Below are 12,555 nucleotides of genomic sequence, written 5' to 3' on the forward strand. Positions count from 1 at the left end.
CAGAAACCTCAAAATGTAAAGAAAACAAATACACACAAGACATTTTATTTGCATAGTCTCAATTTGACATCAGAAGACACAAAGTGGACAAGGTGTACAAAGTGTCAGGTGATTGTGTAACACAGGTGTGTATCACCTGAAACTCAGTACTTACAGTGAGTTGATTGACAGCCGAGTATCAGCAGCAGCTAGGTGACGGTTTTAAAACCAAACTTGAATGAACTCTGTCAGGCCTGTTGTCCCGAGCTCACGAGACACACATTTCTATTCTAACATTCGTCTGAGGTCGAACTGAAAACCAGAAAGCACCAGTCCATCAGAGCGGTGTGCACACTGCCCACAGTCCGAGGAAACGATCAGGTGTCCTGAGGTCCCGCCGAGTCCATTTTCTGCAGCTCAATCTTTGCATCTGCTTCACTCTGCCTGTGTCTGAACAGGAAGTGAGAAAAAAGAAAAGCAGCTGCTTTTTCATTGCTGTTTCTCCAGCTCTCACAGGTCGGATGGTGTGGATTCTGTACTGCACAGTATCAATGATCATTTTATCAATAATCAGGCGCCAAAATCAAGTCAGCAGCGTTAACCTGCACATCTTAGTGTTGGTGTTTGGTAGGAGTGTGTTAGTAACTGTGTTGTACTGTGTGTTCACAGCAGGAGGTGCCTGAGTGGCTGTACCTTCCCTCCTCGACATCCAAGATGTTTTCGGGCAGACGGACGTTGAGCGTCTCCGGGAGCAGGAAGACCAAGCCGCCGCTGACGATCCCCGTCCCAGCGAAGATCAGCGGCGGCAGAAGAAGCCAGACGTCCTCCAGCAGCATGATCATGGGAGCCAGGGAGCTTCCGATCCGGCAGACACAGGACGTGTAGCCTAAACCACGCTGCCTGTCCAACAACAGAAGCAGCAGCTGCGGTTTGAGAGCCGCACAGAGCAGAGCACATTCCTGGATTCAGGTGTGAGGCTTTACCTGAGGACGGTTGGGTAGAGTTCCGCTGAGTAGAGAAACGCTGTGGTGAACGCCGCCTCGGAGAAACCCTTCGCCACCACAGCGATACACGTTCGAAGCACAGAGTACTCTGAAAGAGAAGCAGACGGAAGAAGCGTGAAGGCCCACACATGTAAGATAAACTTCATGGAGTCAGCAGCTTCTGTGCACGTGCATGCAAGGAGGGAAAGTCATGTGACCTAAAGGTACGGCAGTGTTTATCCCGATCAGGGCTCCTGTTGTGATCAGAAACCACGCCTGGCCGTTCCTCCGGCCGATCCAGTCCAGGACGAAGAAGGTGAGGATTTTGGCGGGAACTTCGATGGCGCCATAGATGAACTGTGTGAGGTAGATACTGACTCCGAAACCTGAGATCCTGAAGCTGATCCCGTAGTACAGGAAGGCAACTGCAAACCTGGAGGCACAGCAGCAGCACAATCAGCATGAACACACACACACACACACACAGCAGCCCGGTGGGGCTGCGGGCCTCCGTGGGTCGTGTTCAAAAACAGGATGCGGTACCAGAACAGTCCGGAGCAGAAGGTGATCTTCCTCAGCTGAGGTGTTTTGACCAGATCCAGGTAGGAGTGGTTCTTCTCGGCCCCCTCAGACACCGTCACCTTCCCCAGAGCCTGAAACGATGAGACGGTCGAACACTGAGACTACGACGCATTTAAATTCCACTTCAGTCATTTAAACGTCAAACTAACTTAATGTCTCTGTTTTTAATGAACTGTTGTAGTTTTTATCATTAAAGGACAAAAGACTTCGTGAAAATGTGAGAATCTCAGCTGGTTGGAGGGGCGTGTCTGTGTTTGATTGACAGCAGGGGATGAGAGGGAAAGGAAGCAAACTGTCATGTTCAGACAGGGTGTGGCTCGTGATACTGAAGAGGAAGTAAACAACAACATCAACATCAGACCAGAGCCAGGTGATGTTTACACGCAGGTGATGGTGCTGCAGCTCAGCAGCTAATCAACGATCTGGCCCGGAAGCCTGATGTTAGCATGTCCGTGTTCGTCACAGTGAGAGGCAGGAAAGCGAACACGGTTGTTGTTCAGAATCTGTGGCTCTTACGTTGTGTAGCTGCTGCCTGTGATAGGTTGACCTCTCTGTTTTTGATTGGCTGGATCCAAATAAAGTCTCGTAAAGTTCGGCCCGTTAAGTGGCTGATATCAGCTCAGTGCCACACAGAAAAAAAAACAGGAAATGACATGAGATCTACATGTACATGTCAAAAATGTGCTTGAGGTTGACGTTACAGAGTTTGTCCAGAATCAGTAAAGTTCATCAAGTGAAGTTAGGGTTCAGGGAGACGAGCAACAGCAGAGGTTTGACTATGAAGTCCACAGTCAGTCGGACAGCTTTACCTCGGTGTCCAGTTTGGACGTGGACTCGTTCTTCCCGTTCATCTTAGCGCACTGAACCAGATACTTCTGGGCGTCCTCTGCCCTGCCGTTGGCCAGCAGCCAGCGGGCCGACTCAGGCAGCCACCTAAACACACACGGAGGAAACAGACTTTTAAAAAGACGGAGACACAGAGAAGTTTACTGTCAGTGCTGAGGCTGGAAACGTCCCCCTCATGTCCACCTTACCACCAGGAGATGATGGCGGCGATGCAGGGAGCCGTCACCGCCAGCGTCAGGTGTCTCCAGTCTTGTATGTAGTAGGCCAACAGGGCCAGGAGCATGTTCCCCACACTCCAAGACAAACTCATGATGGTACCAGTGAAGGTGCGGTGCTTTACACCTGTCCACTCGATACCTGAGCAGGAAGACAGTGAAACGCCTGTTCAGCCTGGAGTTCTTTTTGAGTTGTTGTTATATATTTATGGCCTATTTTAGGACTCTTGTCTCGGTTTCTCGAGTATGTTCTGTATTTCCTGTTTTGATTGAAATCCTGTTTAAAAGGTTCCTGATTTATGCCGAAGTCGTGCGTTCTTACCGAGGACCCCGCCGATGATCGACAGCCCGCTGAGGGCCGCGCCGCAGAGGGCCCTGGAGACGGCGAACATGACGTAGGAGGTGGAGAAGGCCGAGGTGAATCCCAACATGGTGGTGGCGATTAAAGCCACCAGGAGCATGGACTTACGACCAAACCTGCCACACAAACACGTCACTTTAGTGGCTGTCGTTCTTCTGCACATGGAGTTTGCTCAGTTGTCATGGATTTCCATGAATTCTCATCCATTCTCATTCTGCAGAGCAGTTTCTGAACGGACTCGACTCACAGCTCCTGAAATCTGACACCTGGGCAAACTCCATCTGCAGCTGAAGATCACGTGATATGATCAAAATCACCCGTACATGTTAACATGACATTAGCATTTTAAACAAACAAACAAACAAAGATGCCAGTTTGGATGTAAACATGAGGTCACAGGTCGTTACCTGATAAACTGTCACCGTCAGCTGATTTACCTGAACCTCCCACACAGGTCAGACTGAGCTCTGTGGTTTAAGGTGTGTGTGTGTGTGTGTGTGTGTGTGTGTGTGTGTGTGTGTGTGTGTGTGTGCGTGCGTGCGTGCGTGCGTGTGTGTGTGTGTGTGTGTGTATGGAGACAGTATTCTGTGTTTGTAATCAATGACATGGGCTCATTAGGTAACTGACATTTTAGCCTTATTCAATATAGAGTCACGTGGAGAGTCTGCAGTAGTTCCCACGCACACAGACACACACACACGCACACAGACACACACACACACACGCACGCACGCACACACACACACGCACACACACACGCACACACACAGATGTTTCTATCAGCAGAGCAGCAGCTGACTTTGTCTGAACAAACGGTGAATAACGAGCGAATCGGCGGAGAACAGGCCGGTTGTTCAGTGCGGTTGCTGCTCTGAAGCACATGTGAGATGAAGTGTGTTTTAATGTGACTGTTAAAAACTCCCACAGCTCGAGGTAAAAACACAAAGTCATGAAATCTTTTGCTTGTTGTGTGATTAAAGAGGAAACAGAGGAAACTCGATTCCGTTTATCTGCATCAGCAGCAGATACGTTTTGACTGAGGAAACCCTGAACGCATCAGTAACGTTCACAGACAACCTGTTTGTTTTCATCATCCACCTGCAGAGACAGTTCAGGAAACTGGTCCTGGTTCTGTTCAGACTCTCACAGCACCTGATCCTGGTCTGGGTTAATACAGAGAAAAGTTCAACCTGTTCATTTATGTTGAAACAAACCAAACCACAGGAGGGACTGTGGACGTGCACCTGGTCTCAGGTGTGACAGTCGTTAAATAATAAGAACTAGGTTCCTCATTAAAACTCACTGATTAGCCATGTTTGCTCCACTTCCATCCACACGTTATATTGTTGCATTACTTTGTGTGTTTGTCTTTGTGTTTTGCTGTAACAGTCTGAGAGGAGCCGCATCTGCAGCATGTTTCTCTGTCACAGGACGAGACGACATCATGACATCGTGAATCCTGAAGAACTCACCTGTCAGAAAGCTGCCCGAACAGAACGGCTCCGAGCGTGACGCCCAGGAAGAAGTACGTGGCGAGGGCCTGATTGAGCCGTTTGTCGTCACACACCAGATCCCACTGCGGAGAGAGGCAGGTGGGTTAGCACAGTCTGCGTGACACCTGTCTGTGCACAGGTGTATGAAACACACCTGTCTCTCTGAACCTTGATGTTCACACACACAGATTCTGTGTGTCAGCACTGCGCAGCTGGAAAAACAGTTTTGTAATAATTTCACGGAGAAATTCACGGTGAGAGAAAACAGCTGTTTGTCCTGAAACCACAGACTGAGACAGACTGAGACAGCTGTTTGTCCTGAAACCACAGACTGAGACAGACTGAGACAGCTGTTTGTCCTGAAACCACAGACTGAGACAGACTGAGACAGCTGTTTGTCCTGAAACCACAGACTGAGACAGATGTTTGTCTACGGCTGAGTTCGAACAGCGATCAGGGATTCTGGCGGAGCTTTCGGTTTGCCTCTCCTTACCTCGGTGGCCGTCGTGGAGCTAAACTGTGATTGGTTGTAGATCCAGCCATGAGGACAAGGTGCCGTCCTGTTTTCTTCTTGGCCGAGGGGGTCAAAGGTCAGCGGGGGGTCATAGATTCTGCAGGAGCTGAAGGAGCTGTCGTCCTGCCGGGGGATCCTGAGGGCCAGCGCCTCGGGGTCGGAGCCCCAGTCCTCCAGGGCGCTGAGGGCGCAGCGGTGAGGAGGGGTGGCAGAGATGAAGTTGTGCAGGAGGAAGTGGAGGGCGAGGATGGCACGGGGGAGGCACAGGATGAACAGGAGCAGGAACTGGAACCTGGAAAAACTGCCGACTTCATCCAGGATCTCCTCAAACCTCATGGTGACGAGATGGAGGAGCTGCGACCTTCGTCTGCTGAGATCCTGCGTCCAACAGAGGACTGAGCTCGTGTCTCTGCTCGGCCTCTGTTTGACAACAAGAATCAGCCCCTCACACCGAGACAGGGAGGGGCTCTGCAGAGTGAGTGTGTGTGTGTGTGTGTGTGTGTGTGTGTGTGTGTGTGTGTGTGTGTGTATGTGTGTGTGTGTGTGTGTGTGTATGTGTGTATGTGTGTATGTGTGTGTGTGTGTGTGTGTGTGTGTGTGTGTGTGTGTGTGTGTGTGTGTGTGTGTGTGAACAGACGATTTCTCGGCGTATTGAATCAGCTAGGCGTGTGTCACATGTGGCTGATGGAGAAATGTGACTGACAGTGTCTGAGCGCCGTCGTTTCCACCTGATCTGCAGCAGAACAAACCGGATTCTCCTCAGAAGCCGAGCGAGCGTCCGACTCGTGAACGTTGATGAGTCAAAGAAGCTTTTGTGTGACTTTTGGTTCCTGCCGAGTGTTTTCCCGAGAACTCAGGATCAACAATGTGCTGTTTTCCAGGAAGCTGCTGGACTGAAACTTCCACTGTCCACAAACCACACAGGGTTTGTTTGTTTGTTTGTTTGTAAATAACACAGACTGGGTAAAAAAAGCCTTTTGTGTTTTCATTTTCTGCAACTAGTTTTTTTTTTTTTACTTTTTGTGACTATTTTTGTCACTTTATTGTTACTGTTTGTTTTCATCTGTTTATCATGTATTTATTTATTTTTTATTATTATTATTACTTACTAATGATTTTTATTGTTTATTATTTATTTTGTGCAGCAGCTTCTGCTTTATTGTTCACTCTTTGTTTGTACAGAGAACGTGTTCCTCATGTGAAAGTATTCAGTGTTTTTTTAAGTTTGTGTGAATCTGTTGCTGTGAATGTTCCTGAGTGGGATCGATAAATTTTTATCTCACTGAGCTGCTGAACAACAGGAAACAACCACGTTCTCGTCCTTCTTCTCACACTGTCCAGGTCTGTGTAATGTTTGTCTCCTGGATTTGATCAGACATCTTTAGTTGTGTTGTTGGTGTGTGACAGGTGTGTAACAGACAGGTGTGTACCAGGTGAGGTGCTCGTATTGCTCTGTTCTGGTGTCTGTGCTGTTGTTGTTGACCTTGTTTTCCTGTTTGTTCCAGACGTGGACTGAAGGTGTGTGTGTGTCAGTCACCTGACGCCTCGGGTCCTACACCTCTGTAACTCTCCTCTGGCTGCAGACTCTGTCACACCCACCTGCTCACCTGCTCACCTGAGGCCCAGTCACCACACTGACCCTGGACCAGTGCTGGCTGCTGTTCCTAATAAAGAGCTCAGTGGGTCTGTAGTACATCACAGACATGTTTGGGATATGGTGAGTAATCCGGCTGATTCTGAATCAGCTCTGCACTGATTCACTCTCACTTTGACAAAACGTTCGTACAGTTAGAGGCTGAATTATTGATCGTCCATCACGTAACAGGATGATCACTGTGCACTGTGCTCGTACTGAGATGATCAGGTTCCCTGCGGCGACCTGAAGGACAGACTTTCCATTTTTCGCCTCCTGGTGGTGAAGATGGTTTTTCGTTCTCTGCTGTGTGATGAACGTTGTTCTGCTCGGACACACATGAATTACAGAATTAAACAGATAAAGATCAAATGAGATCTGAAACTGATTTCGCTCCATGTCGGCGTCATTACGCTGCGCGGTCATGTGCGAGCAGATGCTGTGCGTGCGTGTGTGTGTGTGTCTGTGTGCGTGTGTGTGTGCGTGTGCGTGTGTGCGTGCGTGTGTGTGTGTCATGTGAGCAGAGCTCCATCACAGCTCCGTTTCTCACAGATTCATTCACTCTGAACCCACTGTTCGTGTATGACATTAGAGAACTTCCGGTTCCTCGTCTCTGCTGTTTGAGTTTCTCTTTGTGAAGCTGATGTCTCAGAGTTCCTGATTCCCAGCTGTGACTGTGACTGTGACTGGATCAGGATCTTTGGACTCCTGGAGCGTCCTCCTCCTCCTTGTCCTCCTCTGGTTACCGGAGGAAAATCAGCCAGTGTTGTGATGTGATCATTAAAAACAGAAGTTTGTATTAATCAAAATCAAAATTTTGTCACAGAGCAGTAAAACACTGTGAAACTAATTTACTACCCTCCTGGGACGGTACAGACAAAAATGTCTACTTAAAAAAAACTGCTATAAAAATAGTATAGATTATAATTTTTTCAACTTTTTTGGGTTGAATCTTTTGATCAACATCAGTCCTTATACCAAAACTATCAAATATTGAATAATTATCAGGATTTTAACCTTTTAAATAACAGTTTAAAATAGCCCACTAAGCTCAATAACACAAGCACAAAAGCTAATGAACGCTAAATGACGCTAATCACAGAATGCACGACTGTATTTTGTATTAAAATGTGGTTTTAATTGGAGTCAATGGGACATTTTTGTCTGCTGATGACTTAAGACGGTAAGAGGGCAGTAAATTTAAAATCTGATGCCACACAATTACTAATAATGCATCAAAGACATACCCAAGCCTGGTTTAAAAATAATACCCCAGCCACCCAACATTTGTTATATGGAAAATAACTATTTTTAGTGTTTTTTTTTTTCATAAAAAACATCAGTGACATCGAGTAATCAAACTGCCATTTAAAGGCTTAAAATCCTCCAAATGGTTGAATGTTTGGTCGCTTTGAGCAGGGCTGAAGGTGTTTAAGAGATTTATGCAGAAAAAATATTAATCTGTTGAAGAAGTTGTAGAAGTGGACATGACGTGGACATGACGTGGACATGATGTGGACATGACGTGGACATGACTCGAGGGCAGTAAACTGAACTGATGCCTGAGGGTTTTAACCAAGAGGCTGAGGAAGCAGCTGAATGACGGCGTTTGTGTACATTCAGGAATGACTGTCACCTGCTTAAAAGGCGAAACAGGAAGAGAAATGAGTTGGAGAGGAAGATGAAAGATGAGATAACAGCAGTGTAAGTCACATCTCATGACCCCTCACAGAGCTCAGCTGATAAACAGAAGGGGTCATGGGAGATTTCTACGCCTGATGAAGTGATATTTCTTGACTTCTTCACTAAAATGTATGAAATATGTCATTTTCTTGTTATAATTCATGGCTCTGGGCTCTGATAACGAGACGCTGAGGGGCACTGGACCACAGTTCAAACCATCTGGTGACAGAGCTGCGTCCACGGTCACGTTCAAGCATTAAATCAAATACGGAAATGAAACCGTTACAGTGAATTCCAGCAGACACGTGACTGACATGAACCCTCAGACAGGACGGTTTGGATGACTGCTCGAACACACCGTCAGGGCCGCCATCTTTCTCTGACCATGACCAGGAAGTGTCCAACCACAGAGACAGAGGGAGGCGCTGATGTCCACTGCTGAAGCTGCTTCTGGTTTTAGGTCAGTGTGTCCCAGAGCTGATCCTGAGGTGTGTGTGAAGTGTTTTGGGATGAAATCAATGCACACACACACACACACACACACACACACACACACACACACATACAAACACACACTGGTCTGTTGTCATCAGCAATGATTCTGTGACAAGGGTAAACTTCAGTGACCTGTGTGTGTGTGTGTGTGTGTGTTGTTGTTGTTGCAACATGTTGACAGCGCTGCCTCCTGGTGGCCTCTCGCTGCAGATGCACTCTCTCCATCCTTCTTTTTTCATTGTTTCTATTTTGAACAATTTTATTTAATCTTCATTAATTTTCACTGAAGCTTCAGTTAGAGAAGCACAAACATCACAGGTGATGTGACAACAACAACAACAAAAACATCATCACTGTGCAAAAACAGACAAAAACCAGTAAATGGCAGTAAATGAAACGAACCACTGGGTGGAGCTGAAGTCTGGTGTTCTCATGATTATCATGAGGAATGAAATAACAGGATGTTCCAAACCTCGGAGCTGACGTCGCTGCTGACAGGTGAGAGGCGTCTACAACAATCATCTCATCAGAATAATGAACGGAACACATCTCTAACGACAGCACCCACAGAGAGAGTGATTCTCTGTGAAGTTTCAGATGTCAGAGTGTCCTTGAACTCACCACCAAGGAAGCGTTGACCACAGGATGATCAGTGAAGGTGACTGATAACAGCTGATTTTCACTGAGGTGAACACTGGTGGAAAATAAAGAAGAACATTTACTCAGACACTGCACCGATGTACTTCCTGTATTTACAGGTACTTTGCTGGAGTGTTTCCAGTTCCTGGTGCTGTGTACTGCTTCCACACCTCAGATGAAATATTGTACTTTTTACTGCTTTATGTGTATTTAACAGCTGCAGTTCGAGCTTACTTTGATTTTACGTACCGTTGAAGGCTCTGTGCAGCACACACGGGTTATTAAAACACTAAAACTGTATCTTGTCCTGAAACAGGAGAGAAAGCCTCTGCACAGCAGCTGTTTCAGACTGTGGCCTGTGTGGATCCTGGCTCTGTGAGGGGCCCCGATCTACAACAACTTCAGCTTCTGCACATGCAGTGTGACAGGTGTGCTGTTGCTGTGGTAACCTGACCTCCTGTGGAGGAAACTGTCCTCATTCAGATCACGCTTCAGTCACACACGTGACAAACAGTCTGAAGCGCTGCAGCGATACGCAGCCTGAACTAACTCTGAGCGTCTCCAACCAACAGGTCTTAGTCTGAGTGCACAGCCTGATGTCTCCGATGTCTCTGATGTCTCTGATCCCTCTGAGCCACCGAGCTCCATGAAAACACATCAGAGATCCACACACACAGTCCTGTGTCCTGCTGCTATAAGCACTCACTACAACACTAAATGTGGATTCATCCGCTGCTGAAAATAGTCCCCAACAAATGAACTGTTCTTCCTGTTTGTTTGATAAAAACTTTATGGAACTATATATTTGTGACTTTGGGCTCGGAGCTGAGAACCACAGGCAGAGGAGGGAGGTCAGAGGTTTGATGGGGTCGTGGATCAGATCATGATTTGTTATTTTTCTTCTCGGTGTTTATTGATGTGTATTAATATATGAAAGAAACTTATATTTTTATTTGTGTGTATGTGAAGGTCAAATGGACAAATCTCTGTATGTAATCTGTAAAAGTCAAAACCAAACCTGTAAAACCAAATTCATGACAGAGTGAGATGTCGGTGTTTGTTCCTATCTTTGAAGCCGACCAACCACAGCCTGCAGAGAGAGAGAGAGAGAGAGAGAGAGAGAGAGGCTGAGTCTCTGCAGGTGTCACCGCGCGTCTCGTCTCTTCCTCCGTTTACTGAAAATCTTCACCCGTGAATTCACCTGTGATGGAAGCGAGAGCAGACGGAGGAGGCGGAGGAGGAGGGGGTTACCACCGGGCAGCCAAGCGGCTCCGAACTGAGGAGGAGGCCGGCGCAGAGGAGCTGGAGGACGGGGAGGAGGAGGAGCAGGACTCCGCCGGTGAGGAGGCAGCGGGGAGCGGGGGCACCGAGAGCAGGAGCCGGAGGAGCGGAGGGAAGGTGGGTGACGGTGTGGGGCAGACCTGCTCGGTCTGTGGCTGAAACACCGACAGCGACGTTACGTTTGAGTCAGCAGAGACTAATCCGGATTTATTTTATTCCAGCTAAAAGCTTTTCTCCGTTTGTTTCCTTGTTATTGAGTTTAGGTAAATAACTGTGGGACAGGTGAACAAACCAAACCCGGGGACAGACTGTCTCTGAACGAAGAGACATTAGGATCAGGAAACAGGTTCATGGAGCTCAGACATCAGGGAACCGAGGATTTCATCAGACACAGTCAAACTTCTCTGCTCAGCTGAAAACTTTTTGTAGGACCTGATCGATCTGACAGGGAGGGAGGGAGTCTCTGGTGGTACTTTGCGGGTTCTAGAGGTTCGTGAGGAGGCTCTGTGGCCTCTGCAGGAGGAGGCTGGGGTCATGGAGGAGGTTCTCCTGCTCGTTCATTGGGGTTTTAGAGCCTCCGAAAGCTGAAGAGGCCTTAGCTGCTCTTTAAGAGCTTCACTGGGTCTTTGGGAAGCTGAAGAGGTTTTCATCAGCGACCTGGATTTGTTGAGGAGATCGTGATCCATCAGATGTGTTCGAGCACATTTCATGGCCACATGGTTCGTTAAAGGCAGAAAGCTTGTAAAGGAGCATCAGGGCGTGTTTCCTGAACCCTGTTTCAGGTGGACACGTTTTCCTTCTTTTATTTCAAAACTTTTCATCTTCAGAGGCCTGAAGATGAAAACTCGGTCTAGTTATTCGTAAAGAAAAAGCTAAGATTAGAGGCAGTGCTGTGGAAATAAAGTCGTGTCACTTCCTGTGTAGATTTTCCATCACCATCCTCTGCAGCAGCTGCTGGAACAAACCAAAGCTTTGCCAAAGTTAAACAGCCAAAAAAAAAAATAACATGAAAAACCTTCAGACGTGACAAAGGTTCTTATGTCAAAACGCTTTTTTTCTGAAGTCATTTATCGTCATTCATGTTTCGTCCGTGGTCTTGATTCACTCAGGTGACACTGGACGACGACCAGCAGAACAAAATGATCAGATATCTGAGGACGCTTGTCCACTTGTCCATGTCTCCACTGTCCTGTGTGATCTGTGTGCTTCAAGCGTTTTTTTTTTCAATGGAACCTCTGAACTCTTCGCAGTTGTTATAAGCTTTTACACCTTTCGAGTCCACAGGAAGTGGAGTTTGATACTCAGAGGCTCAGGAGGACGATCCGTTTAAGGAGGAGACTTCAGGATATTCGATGTTTCGGAGGCTGAGTTGAGGTTATGTGAGGTACGCTGAGTCCAGGTCGAGTTTGTTCTGGCTTCCTCAGTGTGGAAGGTCCTTTACGAGGTTGGCTCTGTTTCTGTGAGGTTTCAGGGTTTTTCTGCAGACTCTTGTGTAGCTCACAGATATTTGGAGATATTTGTGTTTTTCTGCAGATTGTTGGAGGATTATTATCTTTCATACCCACGACAGAAAACACAATGAGTGTCTGCTTATTTACCACGTCTCCAGCTCTGATCCTCTGCTCTGTGAGGCAATATGGCGTCTCTGTGAGGTTCTGGCAGTGACAGGAAGTGCCTGCTCTCAGCGGAAAGCGAGGCCATCTGTTTACCTTGATGAGTGTGCCTGTGGTATTCTCTCTGCAGGAACACCATGAGCCTGAGTGAGTCTGTAACCTTGTTAGTGTCCAGGTTAGTTCAGACCAAATCCTGCAGTCTGATCAGTGTCCGAGAAGACAGATAAACATCAAACAG

At 47.3% G+C, this 12,555-nt stretch overlaps 2 protein-coding genes across 2 annotated transcripts in view; one reads left to right on the plus strand and one right to left on the minus strand.

Moving 5' to 3' along the window:
- Positions 1 to 356: 356 nt before the first annotated feature.
- On the minus strand, positions 357 to 5,309 carry slc22a7a (solute carrier family 22 member 7a). Its single transcript, XM_041037215.1, has 10 exons — positions 4,953 to 5,309; positions 4,439 to 4,542; positions 2,928 to 3,082; positions 2,579 to 2,747; positions 2,354 to 2,477; positions 1,506 to 1,615; positions 1,181 to 1,395; positions 963 to 1,071; positions 673 to 879; positions 357 to 429 (listed from the first exon to the last, which is right to left on the minus strand). Exons 1-10 carry the CDS (start codon positions 5,307 to 5,309, stop codon positions 357 to 359), a joined length of 1,623 nt encoding a protein of 540 aa, XP_040893149.1.
- Positions 5,310 to 10,546: 5,237 nt separating this feature from the next.
- The window catches only part of LOC121180199 (heterogeneous nuclear ribonucleoprotein L-like), a 15,572-nt gene continuing 13,563 nt past the window's right edge, over positions 10,547 to 12,555 (plus strand). Inside the window, exon 1 of the mRNA XM_041035408.1 lies at positions 10,547 to 10,821. Within this exon, the coding sequence (XP_040891342.1) occupies positions 10,630 to 10,821 (192 nt within the window). The 5' untranslated portion in view covers positions 10,547 to 10,629. The remainder of the gene's footprint in view (positions 10,822 to 12,555) is intronic.

The sequence above is a fragment of the Toxotes jaculatrix genome, chromosome 4 (genome assembly GCF_017976425.1).
Source record: "Toxotes jaculatrix isolate fToxJac2 chromosome 4, fToxJac2.pri, whole genome shotgun sequence".
NCBI lineage: Eukaryota > Metazoa > Chordata > Actinopteri > Toxotidae > Toxotes > Toxotes jaculatrix.